Consider the following 17,365-nt stretch of genomic DNA (forward strand, 5'->3'; position numbering starts at 1 on the left):
TTTAAATCATAATCAATCCATAACGACTGTGCTGGAAAGTCAATAGAAGAAACATTCCAAAAAGAGGTAATAATGGTAGCTCCCATGGAGAAGAAAGCGGTGAAATAAATCCAAAAAGTGAGAGTTGTGAACGCCTCCACCACAGTACACAGAGCCGCTTACCAGAAGCTAATGGTTCCTTGTTATAGAGAACCAAAAAGCACAGATGGCTATCTACCCCAGCCTGGGTTCTTGGAACAGTGGAATAATGCGATCAGCCTCCCCCTGGTTTAACTTTAGTTATTCCTTCACCAATACTTTCAACAATTCCAGCACCTTCATGGCCTAAAATAATTAGAAATTTAATTGGTTTTACATGTCCTTCTATCACATAGTCATCTGATCGACAGATTCCAGTAGCTACAATCTTTATCCGGACTTCATGAGCCTTTGGTGGAGCAATTTCAATTTCTTCAATGCTAAGAGGTTTGTTTGGCTCCCACAATACAGCAGCCTTGCATTTGATAACCTGAAGCGGAGATGTGAGCACATCGAGAAGATATGTAGGGGTGTAATCAAGCCATGCATACGCCAATCTTAGAGCTGTGCGGACTATGGAGGATTGCTGTTTTGACAGAAGTGGGGAGAACACAGCCCAGCACACCTCCTCCTGACTGTGAGGAATGTTTGAGTTGGAATATTTTATCGAACTTGCCGTAATTCCCTTGTTTAGTTAGTATAGCTTTTTCTAACCATACTAATTTATTCATAGTTCTCTCCCAATCTTCTGGAGACTGGGGAGTCTGTGATTGACAGTTTTGTGCGATCAGTTTTCTTGCCTGGTACAGGCTCCTTGCTACCGCTAACAATGTACATGTTGGGCAGGTTTCCTTTCCCATATAGCCCAATACACATGCTCTGGGTTCCAGTTCACTCTTTACTCTGAATGTGTTATTAATTGTTTTCACTATCTCTGCCCAATATCGATGCGACTTTGGGCATCTCCAGAGCATGTGTATTAGGTCCCCTGTCTCGGTACATCTGGGGCACTTATCATCTGGTCGGCGGCCAAACATGCACATTTTCATGGGTGTGTAATAAGCTCTATACAGAAGAAACATGTGGGATACTCTTTGCGAGGGGGAGACCGACACCAACGGTCTGAACTCTAGGATCCTTGCCCATTGCTCTGCTGTGATTTCTTCCACGTCCTCTTATTTTATTATTGAGCAAGCTTTCGCTCTTATTCTTTTTGCCCATTATTTGCGAGTAGACTGTTGATATTAAGCCCTTATTAGATGCAGCTTTAATTAGTCTTTGGAGAAGGGGAATCTTGCACCATTCTGGAATGCTGTTGTTAAACTGTTTACCCAAAGCATGTCTTATCTGTAAACAGCTGAAAAATACTTTATTTGGTATCCCATATTCCTGTCTTAGCTCTATGAATGATTTCAAGTTATTACTCTCAAACAATTGGGTTACCTGGCATACTCCGTGTTTCTCCCATTCCTTATTTTTTCCCATATTAAGAAGTTCTTATTTTTTCTTATTATCCCAGATGGGTGAAAATTCAGTAACTCCCTTATACCCCATTATTTTCTTAGTTGTTAGCCATATTTTGGATATGAGTTTTGACGTTGGTCTACTACTATCAAGGGAACCTGCCTCTAGTGCCTCTACTATGGATCTATGCGGAGAGTCCAGCAGCAACATTTTGTCACTCATCTTCCCCCTCCCACTTCCTCCTAGATGTTGCCGCTGAGCTGCCAGATAGTAGCTATATGGTTGGGGAACTGCCAAGCCTCCCTCACTTGTTGGACACTGCAGGGATTGTAGACTAATCCTGGGCTGGCCTTTCTTCCAAATTAGCTCTCTAAAGAGTGTTAGTATTTTTTTGAACCATTTTTCTCCAATTATGATTGGGGAATTATGTAGCAGGTTAGCCCGTCCAGCCACTGATAGGGGGAGTTTACTCCAGATGTCTCATTTCTTTTTACATTTTTGCAATAGTCGAACTAGGATTCGGGTCCTTTGACACCACTATCCCAAGATATTTCATTTTGTCTACTACTTTTAGTTGGGGTATTCCTATTAAGATGGAATTAGTAGGTGAATCAACTGGCATGTTAGATGACTTCTCCCAGTTGGTAGCTAGTCCTGAATATCTGCCAAACTCCTCCACTATGCGCATTACTTCGATTGGTGAGCCCTCTGTATCCCCCAGGAAAAACAAAACATCATCCGCATATAGAACTATCCTCTCTTCCCCGCATTTCTTTTGAAATCCTTGCAGCGCCCTTGATGATCTAACTGTACACGCCAGGGGCTCCATTGCCAGTGCAAACAATAGGGGTGACAAAGGACACCCTTGTCTTGTCCCTCTTTCAAGTAAGATCCTTTCTGAGTACTCGTTATTGATTTTTAACTTTGCGTTTGGGAATTTATATAAAGTTCTCAGCAACCACATAAATTGTGGGCCAAATCCGAATTTTTCCAGGACCCGCCAGAGGTAGCCCCACTCGAGGCTGTCAAACACCTTGGCCGTATCCAAGGATAGAACAGCTCTCAAGCCAGCGACCTCTGTCGGGACCTGGAGGTTTGTATATACCCTTCTTATGTTGACATTAGTACATCTTCCAGAAACGAACCTGGACTGATCTATATGGATTAGTTTTGATAATGCATTTATTCAGCCTAGATGCCAACACTTTTGCCACGATTTTAATGTCAGAACCTGGTAAGGATATTGGTCTGTATGCGAATGCCTCGAGGGGGTCTTTCTCGTCTTTCTGTAAAACTACAATAGTAGCTTCCAACATCGATAGAGGCAGGATTCCCCCCTCAACTACCCAACTTAGCGTTTTAAAAAGTTTTGGGAGCAAAACCTCCCCAAAGTGTTTGTAAATCTCCAGCGGCAACCCATTGGGGCCAGGAGACTTACAGTTGGACATGCAAGCTACTACTTGTACCAGCTCGGCCAACTCTGTTGGGGAGTCAAGCATGTCCCTGTTGCCCTCTGAGAGAACAGGCAGCTCTATATTCCGCAGGAACCTATCCATCTCTCCACTGTCTGAGTTCTGTTTTGACTTGTATAGTTCCCCATAAAACTCAGAGAATGTGTCTATAATCAACCCAGGTTCAGACGTAATTTCTCCACGTAAAGTCCTGATTAGAGGGATACCCGAAGAGGGAGAGTTGGTCCTCACCAAGAGTGCCAATAAACGCCATATTTTTTCCCCCTCTCCAAAGAGGTTCTGTCTCTGAAAAATTCTCCTATTTTCGTTTCTAGTTATAGCCTCTTTATATTTCTGCTGCCTGTCGAGTCATACTTTCTGCTTCTCTGGGGTTGGGTTTGTCACATATTGTCTCTCTGATTCTAAAGCTTTGTTTTTTAAATTTTCCTCCCAAACCTTAGATTTCTTCTTAATTTTTGCCACTTGTTCTATTAACAACCCCCTAAGGTAAGCTTTAAGAGTATCCCAAGTCACCCCCATTGGTGCTGTACCTTCATTAATTTCCACAAACTCTTTTAGCCTTTCCGTTACTTCTTCTGGATTCTCTATTAATTCCAACCAGAGGGGATTTATTGTCCACCTTGTTGGAGTATTCCTGGCGCTTAAGTTTACAGTGATAACTAGGGGTGAATGATCCGATACTCCCCTTGGCCAGTACTCTACCCTTTCTATTGAGCGAAACACATCGCCATTACCTACCACCATATCTATGTGGGAAAGTGTATGTTGTGTGCTAGAAAAACAAGAGTATTGACGAGTGTTAGGGTTCCTGGCTCTCCATATGTCCCGCCAACCCACTTCTTCCAAAAATTGGCTTAAATAGCCCTTCACTGGCCTGGCTGTACGAGACCCTGGTGGAAATCTATCCTGGCTATTATTAAGGATAATCCAGGAACTTATATTTAAAGTTTTAGGCATTGACTTATAGATAAAAAGAACTCAAAATAGAAAAATTCCAACTTATCCCCCATATATAAAACCAAAACACTCCAAACCATGATAATAAAAAACATAAACCCCATATTAACGAAAAAAGCCGTGAGGTCTGAGAAGGGAGATCTTGTTTGTTCGCTTATTCACTGTGCTTGTCTCCCCCCCCCCCCCCCCCCTTTCTCCATTTTCAGTTTTTTTTTATAGCCCTAAGTGTTAATTTTATATCCATATTTATGGCAAACCAAATCGTTCCTTCTATATTTATAATTGTACTGTTGTGTGCCCATAAACAGATGCCAAGTGTACCTAAATCTAATATTTGACTTTGTTTTCTTGGTGAGTTTATTTTACTTTTCCCCTCCTCCCTCCCCCTTTATATGCCCCCCCACCATTCTACCCCCCAACTTATCCAACCCTCCCTCCCCCTAAGCCTACTTAGGCTAACCCTAGGAGCATGATATGTGACCTCTTCACTCAATCCATTCCCACTCAACCCAACCACTCTAGCCCCGTGTGTGTGTGCATCATATCTGGCTGCAAAAAAAAAAAGGAAAAAAAAAATTCAATGTAATCCTAAACCGTAATTAGGCATTATTTACTAGCAACCTATTGTGTCCCTATAAGTCCTTTTTGTTCTCTTCCAGCCATTTTGCTGCCCCTCTGGCTGTATCAAGGAAGTGGGTAGTGCCTAAGGCCGTTATGCGTAGGCGAGCGGGGTACAATAATGCATATATGGTCTTATAATCCCGAAGGCTGTGCTTAATGTCTGTAAATTCTGTCCTCCTCTGTAAGTCCGGTGAATAGTCTGGATATAAAGAGACCCTGGATCCATTGTAAAAAATGTCCCCCATTTCTCTAGCTTTCTGCAGCAGGGCCGCCTTGTCCTTGTAGTTAAGCACTTTCATTATTAAGGGCCTGGGGTGCCCACCGGATGCAGATATTCTAGTTAGCCCCCTCTGAGCCCTCTCGATTGCAAAAGAATAAGAAAATGTCTCTGTCCCGAATGTTTCCCTGAGCCATTTTTCCATAAATTCTATGGTATGGGGACCCTCGCTTCTTTCTGGTAGGCCTAGCACCCTTACATTGTTCCTTTGGAGCCTGTTTTCCATTTCATCCATTTTAATTTCATAGATATCCATATTCTCTTGCATGATTTAAACTCCTTTTTCATTGGGTATAGGCTATCCTCCACCTGGCTTAATCTCTCCTCCAATGTGGTTGTCCTTTCCACAGTTTTTTGAAGCTCTTGACTCAATGAGGATAGCTAGTCCTTAATATCTTTTAGTTCGATGCACAGGCTGCTCAGCGAGTTTTTACAGGCGTTAACTGCAGACAGCACGTCTTTCAATATCAGTTCCACCTCTTTAATGCATTTGAGTCAGGGGAAATTGTGATCCCAGTTCCTGAAGTACCCCCCCCAGGTTTTTTTGCTAGCAATTTTTGCGATTGGAGGTGCCACCGACAACTGGCCCTGGCTCTTTCTATCTCCAGCACCACCTGTCTGGGATTTCGCCTGCTCTTGCTGGTTTCTCTTAGCTGGCGATTGCGTGGGGGTGTGTGCATACTTCTCTAATTTAGACGCTGCTGCCACCGCCTGATTCCCTTTTTCCTTTACTGAGTGGGTATTTTGAGAGCTTAGATTCTCTTGGTGCGGCAATTCATCCCCTTTTTTTCCCCTTGTCATGGCCATTTATACTGAGCACTCTTTAAACTAGGTAGGAATGCATATTAGCTAGGGGACTCAGTACTTCCTCCTTTCGTGAATATGTACAGACATGCACAGGTACTAACATTAGGTGCTGGCATTAAATTAGACTTTTTTTCACTTTTGCCTGCATAGCCTACGTAGCCCACCTGTAATATTTTCAGTGTCCTTTGTAGTGTCCTATGCCACCTGACTCATCCAGAACACAGACGAGCAAATATATACAAACATTCACAGGTACTGGCGTTAGGTGCTGTCATTAAATTAGACTTTTTTCACTTTTGCCTGCATAGCCTACATAGCCCACCTGTAATACTTGCAGTGTCCTTAGTAGTATCCTGTGCTGCCTGACTCATCCAAAACGCTGACCCTCCGGGATTAGCCTCTTCATTTAGCAGCCAGGCTGATAGTGGGAAGCCGTGTGGGCTCATTCCCCCGCTCCCCTCCACTCTCGCGGGATTCGATAGGGGATTGCCACGGATACCAGATGCCAGAGTCAGAGTGACCCCTTCAATGCTCGCCGCTCTCCATTCTCGGCTTCCTCTCCTCCCTTGCTCCTGAGTGGCTCCGCAGTGCAGCGCGGCGCACCAAAGGGAAGCCCGGGGCAACACAGGGTGCTCGTTAGGGCACCGAAAGCCAGTTACGATCTAGGCGGTAAGCCGGATCAAACAATTCCCATGGAAGGAGCCGGAGAGGACTTTGCACACGTCCACTCACACCCTCATCCGGTCACGCCCCCTGCAGCCCCCTACTTCTCTATCTGGCCTCTGGCAGCCATGTATTGCAAGGAAACCCCCCCTCCCCAGGGAGCTGTGCCGCATGTGCGTGAGAACTCTGCGGCTGGAAAGTTTGTCTAAAATAAATGTGTGCCAGAGAGATGTGAGAGGCACAGAGGGCATCATCTGCACGCTGCGCCGCATTCCAAAAATTGATAAAAAATAGTATAAAGAAAATAAAAAATGTTATTGTCGGGGATGTCCCTGAATGGCAGTTTGAAAATGTGGACACCCTTGTGTCAGGGGAGCAGAGGATCAGGTAAGTTAAAAGGCTTGTCATTCTCCTCTAGACTAAATGAGCATTTAACCCTTGCATTGGGGGTGCAGGGGTAATTTTTAAGCTTTCTGTAGTTAGACTTTAAGACAATATTCACACCTTGCCCCATGGATGAATAATTGCCTGTTTCTCAACAAGGTGATAAATAAAAAAAGTCTAATAACAAAATTACCAATTTTTGGGGAAAATTAAAACTTCTCATTCTCATTACAGCACTGTACCCCCAAAACCCAAATGTGACTATATAATGATCGTACCATTCAAACTGACCAGTGGATCCCAAGGCACAGTCTGCACGTGGCTGAAGAGTGAAGTGCCCGTCACTATCACAGTTGACCTGGAATATTTTTCTCAAAAGTTGCCTATTGTCAGCAAACCCGTGACTTCTGAAAGTTATGACTGCACTGAATTCACCGTAAGTAATGTCCTTTCAGCTACAAAAACTCAATGTTTTAACATATCCTTTATACAATCCCACCATTTATAGACACACTGCTAAGGGAGCAATAATGTCTTGCAACATCACCCTGCAATAAAGTGTAAAGGGGTACTCCACCCCTGCTGTACCCCACATGTCTTCTCTTCTTCCAGTACTGACAAGTCAAAGAATGTACCCAGCACCCTGAGCCTTGCTATATTCCTCCGATGCTCCCATAAGTTCCACTGGGGGTAGAGAGGGGACTGTTTAAGTACCTTTGTGCACATGTACATTAATAGCACAGCCCATGGTTCCCAGCAATTATAAGAGAAGCATTTACCTTTAGCCAGTTGTCGGCTGAAATTGGGTCACAAAAGTGAAAAACAAACTGCACTCCTGTGACCCATAGGAGAAGTAGGGCCAAAAAATCTTTCCCTGGCCCACGGGCAGTTCACATCAAGGGCCAGGGACAGAGAGGGGACTAGTAGTTACTAATTTTCAGAAGCAGGTGGAATAATCCTCCATCCCACCTGTTCCCAACAATGAAAGAATAACTAAAGGCAAACCTTTTTTTTTTTTTTTTTAATAGAGAGGAGAGGGATTATAAAACCTGTCAGTTTTTACTGCTGTCAGTACCTCCATTAGGAAATTCTCCCTCTCTATTTGTCCTGTTTACCATGACTAGTGTAGTCTGAATGTTCCCCTTATATTATTCCTTACCCATACCTTCCCCTATTAGAAACGAGACCACACCATAGGTTGGAGTAAACTGGCCACAACAGCCTTTATTAAACATAACTCAAAATTCACTCCAATAACTTGTAAATATGAAAATATCTAAATATATATAGATATATAAATATAAATAACTTTATTACCATTAAACCACATTAAATAACATTAACTGCCCATTCTGGTGATCTCTGACGGTGACCCCACTTAAGCCAATACCAAATCACTGCGGTACACCTCACCAACTTCCCAAAGGCCTCCACCTGTGACCGGTCGGAGACAACTTCCGCCAGTGAACATAACCGTATTCCCTCCAACGTTCAGGAATACCCAGAGGGGCCGATCGTTAGATGAGCCCCCCACACCCTCAGATCCCTTCTGAGTACCTGTCTACCGTCAGAAACCACCAGAAAACACACCGCCAACACAGGAAAACCTTCAGCTGCCGTGACAACCGACGAAACCTGCAAAAGAAGAAAAGACCAGCAACAAACGACACAACAAAACAAACACATAACATTAGGGCGGGAGGGCGGGAAAAACTGCCTCCTCTGTGTCACGCTGGGATCCGAATGATCCCCTAAAGCCACACCCCTCCCTTTTATATGACCCCTCCCCTACACTGAACTTGCTTCCTGCAAACCTTTTTACTCAGCTCCACCCATAAAGCTTAACCCTCTGTGTCCCTCATCCACACTGTCATGTCCAGCACTCCTTATATCATTGCATTCATAATCCGTGCTTCTCTTGACTAGTGTAGTCTGAATGTTCCCCTTATATTATTCCTTACCCATACCTTCCCCTATTAGAAACGAGACCACACCATAGGTTGGAGTAAACTGGCCACAACAGCCTTTATTAAACATAACTCAAAATTCACTCCAATAACTTGTAAATATGAAAATATCTAAATATATATAGATATATAAATATAAATAACTTTATTACCATTAAACCACATTAAATAACATTAACTGCCCATTCTGGTGATCTCTGACGGTGACCCCACTTAAGCCAATACCAAATCACTGCGGTACACCTCACCAACTTCCCAAAGGCCTCCACCTGTGACCGGTCGGAGACAACTTCCGCCAGTGAACATAACCGTATTCCCTCCAACGTTCAGGAATACCCAGAGGGGCCGATCGTTAGATGAGCCCCCCACACCCTCAGATCCCTTCTGAGTACCTGTCTACCGTCAGAAACCACCAGAAAACACACCGCCACAGCCCGAAAGGGTGACCCCCTCAACCTTGAGGGCCACCCCACACCCTAAGAGCTATGTTGTATACCCTCCTGCAGACCCAATGACCAAAGGTCAATACCCACGTCCGACCCCCATCCTGGTTTTGTTGATGCTTACCATGGACCTAGCCCACCTCCACACCGATCTGCCCGCAATGACCTACCAAACCAAAATGGTACCCGGGAAGCGGACTCGTAAGTGCAAAACATCCGCCCTAACATCAGCTAAGATGTCCCTTTCCTTCCGTATGCCCAGGTCGTTGCCCCCTGCGTAAATGACCAACACATCCGGGGGCCTGTCCCTCATTGCAAAGCGCTCAACTTCCTTCATCACACGCTCCCACCGCATGCCCGGGAATCCCAACCACATCAACCTAGCCTCCCCCCAGGAATTCCCAACGGCCCGCCTGCCGGCTGAGCATCACCTCTCCCGGCCCCCCAGCACACGTCCAAGTGCCCTAGGATCCAAACGAGGCGTGAGGAACCTCCATCTGAAACGAAAAACATAACACAGAACACATAACAACCAACCAACGTAATATACCATAACACCTGTAACTCCCAACCCCATACTGCAAAACACTCCCAGCCGCGCCCCAGCTCACCCCAGGATCAACTGCGGCCGGACATACGAACGGAACCTCTTAGATTCCCAATGACCGATCCGGCGAACAATCGCCTCAGCCAGCCCACATCGGGCAGCCTCAGTGGCCGCCCCAATACGGAAGGAGTGCGACGAGTACTCCCGGTCGTCCAAACCCACAGTCCGCAGGCACCGTTGAAAACTGACACGAATTGCAACCTAGAGAGAAAAGAGCCCCCCGCATGCAGCAAGAAAGGCCCCCCCCCCCTCCAGCCGCACCGCCCGAAAGGCCCTTACCGCCACCACAGGGCCCACTGCCGAGCCCGGTCAAGGCAAACAGTATAATCACCACTCCCCTGCCCAGCTGGTCGGCTTGGACCTCTGCCACCGTATACTCACCCGATCAACAGCCACCTGTACATCCTGATCCAACAGCCCCACAGCACCCCGTTTAGACCGACACACCAACTCCCCAGTCCCAAACGCCCCATAAAACGCCAATGAAAAAGCCGCTGTGAACAGGATGGCCTTGTAAGCGGAAGAACAAACTTCCACAAGCCGGGAACAAATCGCCACCAAGTTATCACACTTCACCAGCCTGTGCGCCTCCCGACCTTTCCGTTCCCTCCTATACCCCTTCAAGGTTTGCCGCACCCAAAAAATCCGCATTCCCGTCCGGCTCTCCCCACAGCTTAAACAAAAATGCCAACCCCGCCAATTTCCGATCAATCGACGCAGGTGCCAATCCCATCTCAATGTTCCCTGCCACCCAATACAGCACCAACCAGCGCTGGTCGGAGCCCCGACCAACCGCTCCAACCCAACCATTCTGACCACACCCCAGAATAGGCCGCCCACGTGGACCCACTCAAAGACCCCTGAATCCAACCTGCGGCGACTACAAGGGCCTCCCCCACATCCACCCAGGGCAAGACGCCCTCGACTCCTCCGTTCTCGGCGCCAGATCCCGGAACTCGTCCCACTGAAAACGAGAGAGCGAGTTAGCCAAATAATTAGGTATGTGCACTGCCGAAACGTAAACATTGAGCCGTAAACACCGAAACACCAGCTGCCGTAGCAGCCAAATGGTTGAGGACCTGAACCACCCCCATGTCGTCTCAACTAATGCGCAACTTCATATTACGGAACTCCTCCCCCCACAGCTCCAATACCAACACCACCAGGAATAGTTCGAGCAGAACCAGGTTGCCCAACAACCCCGCCACCTCTCAAGATCGGGGCCAAGGTTCAGCACTCCACCGTCCCCGAAAATACGCCCCATAACCCGCCGACCCAGCCGCGGCAGCGACCAATTCCACATCGAAATTGCTCACTGGCCCCGACATCCACATGTCCCGCCCGTTACAAGAGGCTAGGAATTCAAGCCACGCCCGCAAATCTTCCCTGTGTTCCTTCCCGCAGACGCACAAAATGGTTAGGCACACTCACCCCGGCCGAGGCTGCCGACAGCCGACTGCCGAACACCCGCCCCCATAGGGATGATCCGGCAAGCAAAATTTAGCTAGCCCAACAGAGACTGCAGGGCCCTCAACCAGACCTTCTACTATCCTTGCATCTCCGCCAATTCCATCTTCCGATCAAGTAATTCATTCTCGGGCAATCGACACTCCATTGCCCTCGAATTGATCACTATCCCCAAAAAAACTCAAGTCCGTAACTGGTCCCTCCGTGTTATCCCCCGCCAACGGTACCCCGAACTTACCTGCAATGTGCTGCAACGTAGACAGAAAAATCGCACCCACACTGGAGGCAGGCGGGGCCCACGCACAGAAAGTCGTCCAAATAGTGGACGACCGACTCCAGGCCCGAAACGTCACTCACCACCCACTCCAAAATGAGCTAAACGCCTCAAAGTAGGCGCAGGAAATGGAACAACCCATGGGCAGGCACTTACTCATATAGAACTGGCCCCGCCAATGGCACCCCACATCTGCCTTGGCCATAAGAGCCCCGCATCCAGAAAGCCTGACCCACCTCACCGCCGCATCAAAAGACGCGTATGAGACCGTACACGCATCAGGGCCGATGACGTCATTGACCGACCCCCCTTTAGGAAAGGACCAGTGATGAATCAAGCGAAATTTCCCTGGCTCTTTCCCAGGAACTACACCCAGCGGGGACACCACCAGGTCGCCCCACGGTTGCACTTCGAAAGGCCCACCCATCCGGCCCAACGCCACTTCCCTGCCCCAGTTTTCGCCTACCACCCCCAGGGTATACCAAAGCCGATTGCAAGTTCCGGGCCACTGGCGGCACCTCCGCCAATGAACAAGGAATCCTGAAACCATCCCGAAACTCCGAAATCAACCCCAGCGCCGCCTCACCATCGGGATACTCACTCAGGAAAGGAAGCATCCTTCCCAGGGTTACCGGCGTCATCCCTTACGTGAGCAACATCGCCGGAACGCTTTTCGTTCCTGAAACAGCGGGACAGTGCGAGGGCGCCGCCGCAGCCGGAGCACTCGTGCTTAAATCGGCACGCTTTCCCGAATTTACAAGCCCCCCGTTAAAGGGCCAGCACACACCCCACTTTTTCCCGGCCGGCAGCCCTGAGGACAACACACTCCCGCCCCCCCCTGAAGAAACGGAGCAGGAGTCCGAGCCGCAGACATAAGCCTCATCCAGCGGCTGATGTCCTTGCGGTCCCAGCATAGTTCCGGCCGCACCGCTTACCGCTGCCCGGACTGTTCGTCATAACGCAGCCATGCCACCCCCCCCATACACCCGATAAGCCCCTCCAATCGCGTACATATAGCAGAACAACGCCGAGCCATGCTCGGGGTTCGTCTCCCCAATCATGCTAGCTAAGCCAGCGAACGCCTGAAGCCAAATGGAGAAAGTGCGCAGAATCAGCCGATACCTACGCTTCTCCTCGTCGTCCTTTTGGAACCGTCCGGCTTGACCCTATCCAAGTTGAACTTCTCAAGGGGGAGCAACGAGAAAATCTCCACATACTCACCCATGCCAATATTCTCCCGCACCTCCTGCTTCAGGCACGCCCCCACCGGGCCCTCGAATCAACATATGCTGCGCACCGGGCAGCATCCACAACCCTGACCACATCGGACCACGCCCCAGGTTCCGTGACCACCGGGGGGACCCCCGTGCCCCCAGGCCCCATGTCTACCACCCCCCCAGAAGCCGCAGCGGTCGGGGGGTCCACCACCGGCGTGGTCCCGGACCCCCCACCCCCCGACCCTGGGCCCGCAGCCATCCAGGGACCCACTTGCGGTGCCCCCTAACCCCCGGCAAACTTACCCACCAGGGCCCGCAGCCCCTCCAAGAAGGTCCTGCAGCTGTCCGTGGGCCCCCCCCCAGGGCGACATGCCCCACCCCCGCCGACCGGCCCTCTGCCCCCATCCCCTGCCGTTCTGGGATACCGGGTCCCCCAGGAAATCCCCCCAAGGCTTCCATCAGAACCAAAGGAGCACGTGACTTACCTGGCCGCACCGGGGCCTTGCCGACAGTCATGGTTCCGTGCGCTGCATGTGAAAATTCCTCCTCCTGCGACAGCTCACCCTCGGACTTGTCCTCCGCGGTGCGCGCCGGGGGCACCGCCATCCCCCTGGGCGAATCGCAGACCTCCTGGTCAGCGCGGTCAGGCGCATCCCGCAGTGCCTGTGGCCCCCGACCACCCCCGGCATGCTGGCGTCCAAGACCAGCCCTGCCAGGCACCTCGGTGGCTCTCTGCATCCCACCCGCCCCATCCCGGGAGCAGCGACCCCCCCCCCATGCCAAACCCTGCCCCCCACCGCGCGTGTCCCCACGCTGAAACCCCCAGTCCGAGGATCCCCCCTTCCGCCACACCCCCAAGGCGGCTAGACCCAGAGCCCCCCGCCCGTTCCCCCCCCCCGTACCCGGCGCCATTTTCCCGCGAGGTCCCGCCCCCCTCCGGTCGGCGGCGCAATGACCACCCAGACCAGGGAGAGCCAGGCACCTTCCTCTTCGCCGGGGGGACCGAGCGGTCGGCCCCCGGGCTCCGACAGTCACGAGGTGGACGAGGGGTAGGCCCCGGGGAAAAAACGCGCCGGAGGCCGAGACCTCCGCGCATGCAGCAGCGCCTCACCTGCATCACCGACATCCTCCGCGGTGTCCTCCTGGTCCCCGCTCGGTCCCGCAGCCACTCCGCTCCGCTTGCCTCCGCCGCCCGTCTCAGCCTCTTGAAAATCCCATCCAGGTCGGCCATTACAGAGGAGCAGAGAAAAACTGCCTCCTCTGTGTCACGCTGGGATCCGAATGATCCCCTAAAGCCACACCCCTCCCTTTTATATGACCCCTCCCCTACACTGAACTTGCTTCCTGCAAACCTTTTTACTCAGCTCCACCCATAAAGCTTAACCCTCTGTGTCCCTCATCCACACTGTCATGTCCAGCACTCCTTATATCATTGCATTCATAATCCGTGCTTCTCTTGATCATCAAAAGTGAAAGTAAAAGAGAATCCAACATTTTGGGTTGTCTCCAGATAAGTGTTAGAGGGGAAATCTTCCAATGGGGGCACTAGTTCTGGTGGCCAGGGGTCCCCAAGGGATTCTCTTAATCTTAATGAATTTCCTTTCACTTCCTGTTTTGGATATGGGACAGGAAGTGAAGATAAATCTCCCCAATGGGATACAGATGGCAAAAAATAAACTGCCATGCGGTTATAACGCTCCCTTACTCTATCCAAAATCCCCCAAAAAAAGCCTTTTAGTTCTACTTTAAACTGAGGTTCTGACCTCTTCTGTTACGTCAATCTACGTGGGCAGGTAGGAACTTTAATTTAATTGTCCAGAACCATGGCATTAAGGACTCCTCCACCTGATCCTAAAAATCAGTAAACAATCCCCTTTCTGTTCCTACCCTTGCTGCTGAACTGAGGACCAGGGAATTTTTAAGCTCTGTTCCCCTGTCTGGGCAGATTAACAGTAGCAGAAGCTATTGGCTAATTTTACGGTCAATCAAATGCTGTGCGAGTAGGGCAGAGCCGCCCGGTCTGTGTCAATGGAGGCAGAAAAGGTGGCTTGAGAGGGAACGAGTGCCACCATAGGAAGCGAGGAAGCCAGGGCTTGCGTTGTACCTCAGAAGAAGAGGATCGGGGCTGCTCTGTGCAAAACCATTGTTCAAAGCAAGTATGACATGTCAATTATTTTATATAAAAAAAAAAAAAGAACCTTTAATATCACTTTAAAGTCTCTGTGTAGAGTGAAGGGGGAACTGGTCCTGTCAGACAGGCTATACGGGTCTCAATAATTTCTAATGGCAAACCTGCACACACGGATTATTTTTGTTCAACCTACGAGCTATTGGTTGAACTATATGGACTTGTGCCTTTTTTCAACCTAACTATATAACCCTTTTAGGGCTCATTCACATGTGACAACCCATGGTTTTGCTGCTCCTCAACCATTCCCCTATTAGCTGCAGGGGCATCAGCAAGGGGTGTGCACATGCTGAGACTGCAATGCTGGAATTATGATGTGGCTTTTGGTGGGTGCTAATGGCTGCCGATCGACACCCATTCAAGTGAATTTGGTCACTCAGCAAGCATCCTGTAATTGCATGCAATGTGAGGTCCCTGATGTTAAAGCAGCTGTTAGGAGATGGTTAAGAGGCGGTACAACATCTGTCCAATGCTCACCAAAGAGCGATCTGAACACGGATATAACATTTAGCATGCACCCAGCTTTCGAGCCAAGGCTTTCCAGGTCAATCTTTGCTGTCTATTCTTCTGCTGGCACAGGAGACCCAGCTTCTTCTTCCCAACTTTAACTCACTGAGACCCACAGAGGGGTCTGTATTTTCATTTCTTTAGACACATGGATTGATTATCCCAATCACTCAGCCTCTCCAGTGAGGCTGACCTTAAGTCTCTACCTGACTCATACCTCATGAGACAGGATATACATAAGAGTGGGTCGAACATGATATTCTGATGTCATTTTTAAGCCCCTCTATGAAGGGAAAGCCACACTCATTTCTGGATTAAAAAATTTGTTTTTCAAACTTTTCTTTAATGCAAACACGGGTGATATTGAACTCAGCTCCCTCAGACCTTTTTTATTGTCACCAATGTATGGCATATATCGGCAGCAGTGAGGAGTTTTACATACAAACCTGCCAAGCTGATTGTTGGCTGTCAAATGGACCCCTGTAGTGAATCCCTCTCTCCTTGTGTACGACTCCCCAGCCATGTTTTCTGGGCTCCAGTATCCCACCTGTAGACCCAGAACCCCCATGGGGCAGTAGTGAGGGGTTTTACACACAAACCTGCCAAGCTGATTATTGGCTGTCAAGTGGACCCCCAGTAGTGAATCCCTCTCTCCTTGTGTACGACTCCCCAGCCATGTTTTCTGGGCTCCATTATCCCACCTGTAGACCCAGGACCCCCATGGCTGCTGCCGCTGGGTAGGGGACAGGGAGGCCAGTGAACATATGTGAGCTGATTTTGCCTACCTAGAATGAACATAGAAGTGTAGCGGTGTACTTGCCACTAGTAACAACATCCACCAAATCACCCCACTGCCAGACTCCCATACATCACTTGCAGAGACAATGAACAGACTTTTGCTGGTTTTCTGTTTATTGGTGGGTACAACTTGGTTGGGGAAAAGGTTATATGGGATGCCCATAGTATAGTTAATTTGCCATCATACTTAAGATTTTACACACTAGCACATAGTTAGAGCCAGAAGACATGATGTGCATATATTAATTGCTATAATCTTCCTCCTGCATCACTATGCAGACTGTTGCTCCTCCTCTGCTTAACTCCCACAGACTATTACTTCCAGGCATTCCTCATCCATTACCGTGTAAGGAATGAGGACATTACTCTTGACCGTGTAAGTGATGTTCCCAGAACTCCTCTCCTCCTGAACAATCCTGAAGTAAAGTAATGTCACATCTTCTTCTGTAAGGAAGAAGGACCCACTCTGAATAAATCCTTAAGCTGTCTCTGTTTGCTCGCTTCTACTAGGCCAGAGGCCTGCAGCACCTCTCCCAGGAGGACTAGTAGTTTAAAAGCACATGTTGGATGGTGGACTACTGTTCCCAGCCAGCCCAGCTTGCAAATCCTGTGCCCTCAGGCCACATCGATTTGACACATATCCCCACAGTCTCTCCTCTGATACAGGACTCCCCATCATTGACAGTATAATGATGAAGACTTTGCTGATGCCTGTGTAAAAGAAAAGTTCCCTCACAGACTTCCTGGCACATCCAGCCCTCCACTGTGGTACACTCATCAACCTTTCTCTGCCCTTAGTCCTTGATGGAGAACTTAACCGGACCATACGACAGCTTCACCTGCTCCTCTGCTCCAGGAGTTATTTATCATTGACTGTGTAATGTTAAAAACATTGCCAATGACCATGTAATGGCAACGCTCGTTCACAGCTCTCCCTGGGCCTCCTCCTGCGATTGGCGCACCCCCCCCCCCAGATGGGGGTGCCCTCCTGCTGTTGTCTATTATTCCAGCCTCCACTTCACTCAGCCAACAACTCTCCCCGGTGGCATGTTACCTCAGCTTATATAGGAGGCCCGCCCCCTGACAATTCCAATTGGGGTTTGGCCAGTGCTCCCACATGAGCTGCCTGCCACTCCAGTTCCAGTCCCTGCCCCTCTTTGAGAACATTCTCCCTGGAAGCAGGGGAGATGCCTCAGAACCAGAGCACAGGTGGCCACACCCACTGCTACTCTAA

General features: G+C 49.1%; 1 protein-coding gene across 1 annotated transcript in view; it reads left to right on the forward strand.

Moving 5' to 3' along the window:
- Window positions 1-17,365, forward strand: part of LOC143929798 (ovostatin-like) — a 214,208-nt gene that overhangs the window by 36,739 nt on the left and 160,104 nt on the right. The window contains exon 3 of the mRNA XM_077453774.1: window positions 6,898-7,099. Within this exon, the coding sequence (XP_077309900.1) occupies window positions 6,898-7,099 (202 nt within the window). The remainder of the gene's footprint in view (window positions 1-6,897; window positions 7,100-17,365) is intronic.

This window comes from Lithobates pipiens, unplaced genomic scaffold (assembly GCF_037356315.1).
Source record: "Lithobates pipiens isolate NorthernLeopardFrog02 unplaced genomic scaffold, aLitPip1_a1.2 Scaffold_25, whole genome shotgun sequence".
Taxonomy (NCBI): Eukaryota; Metazoa; Chordata; class Amphibia; order Anura; family Ranidae; genus Lithobates; species Lithobates pipiens.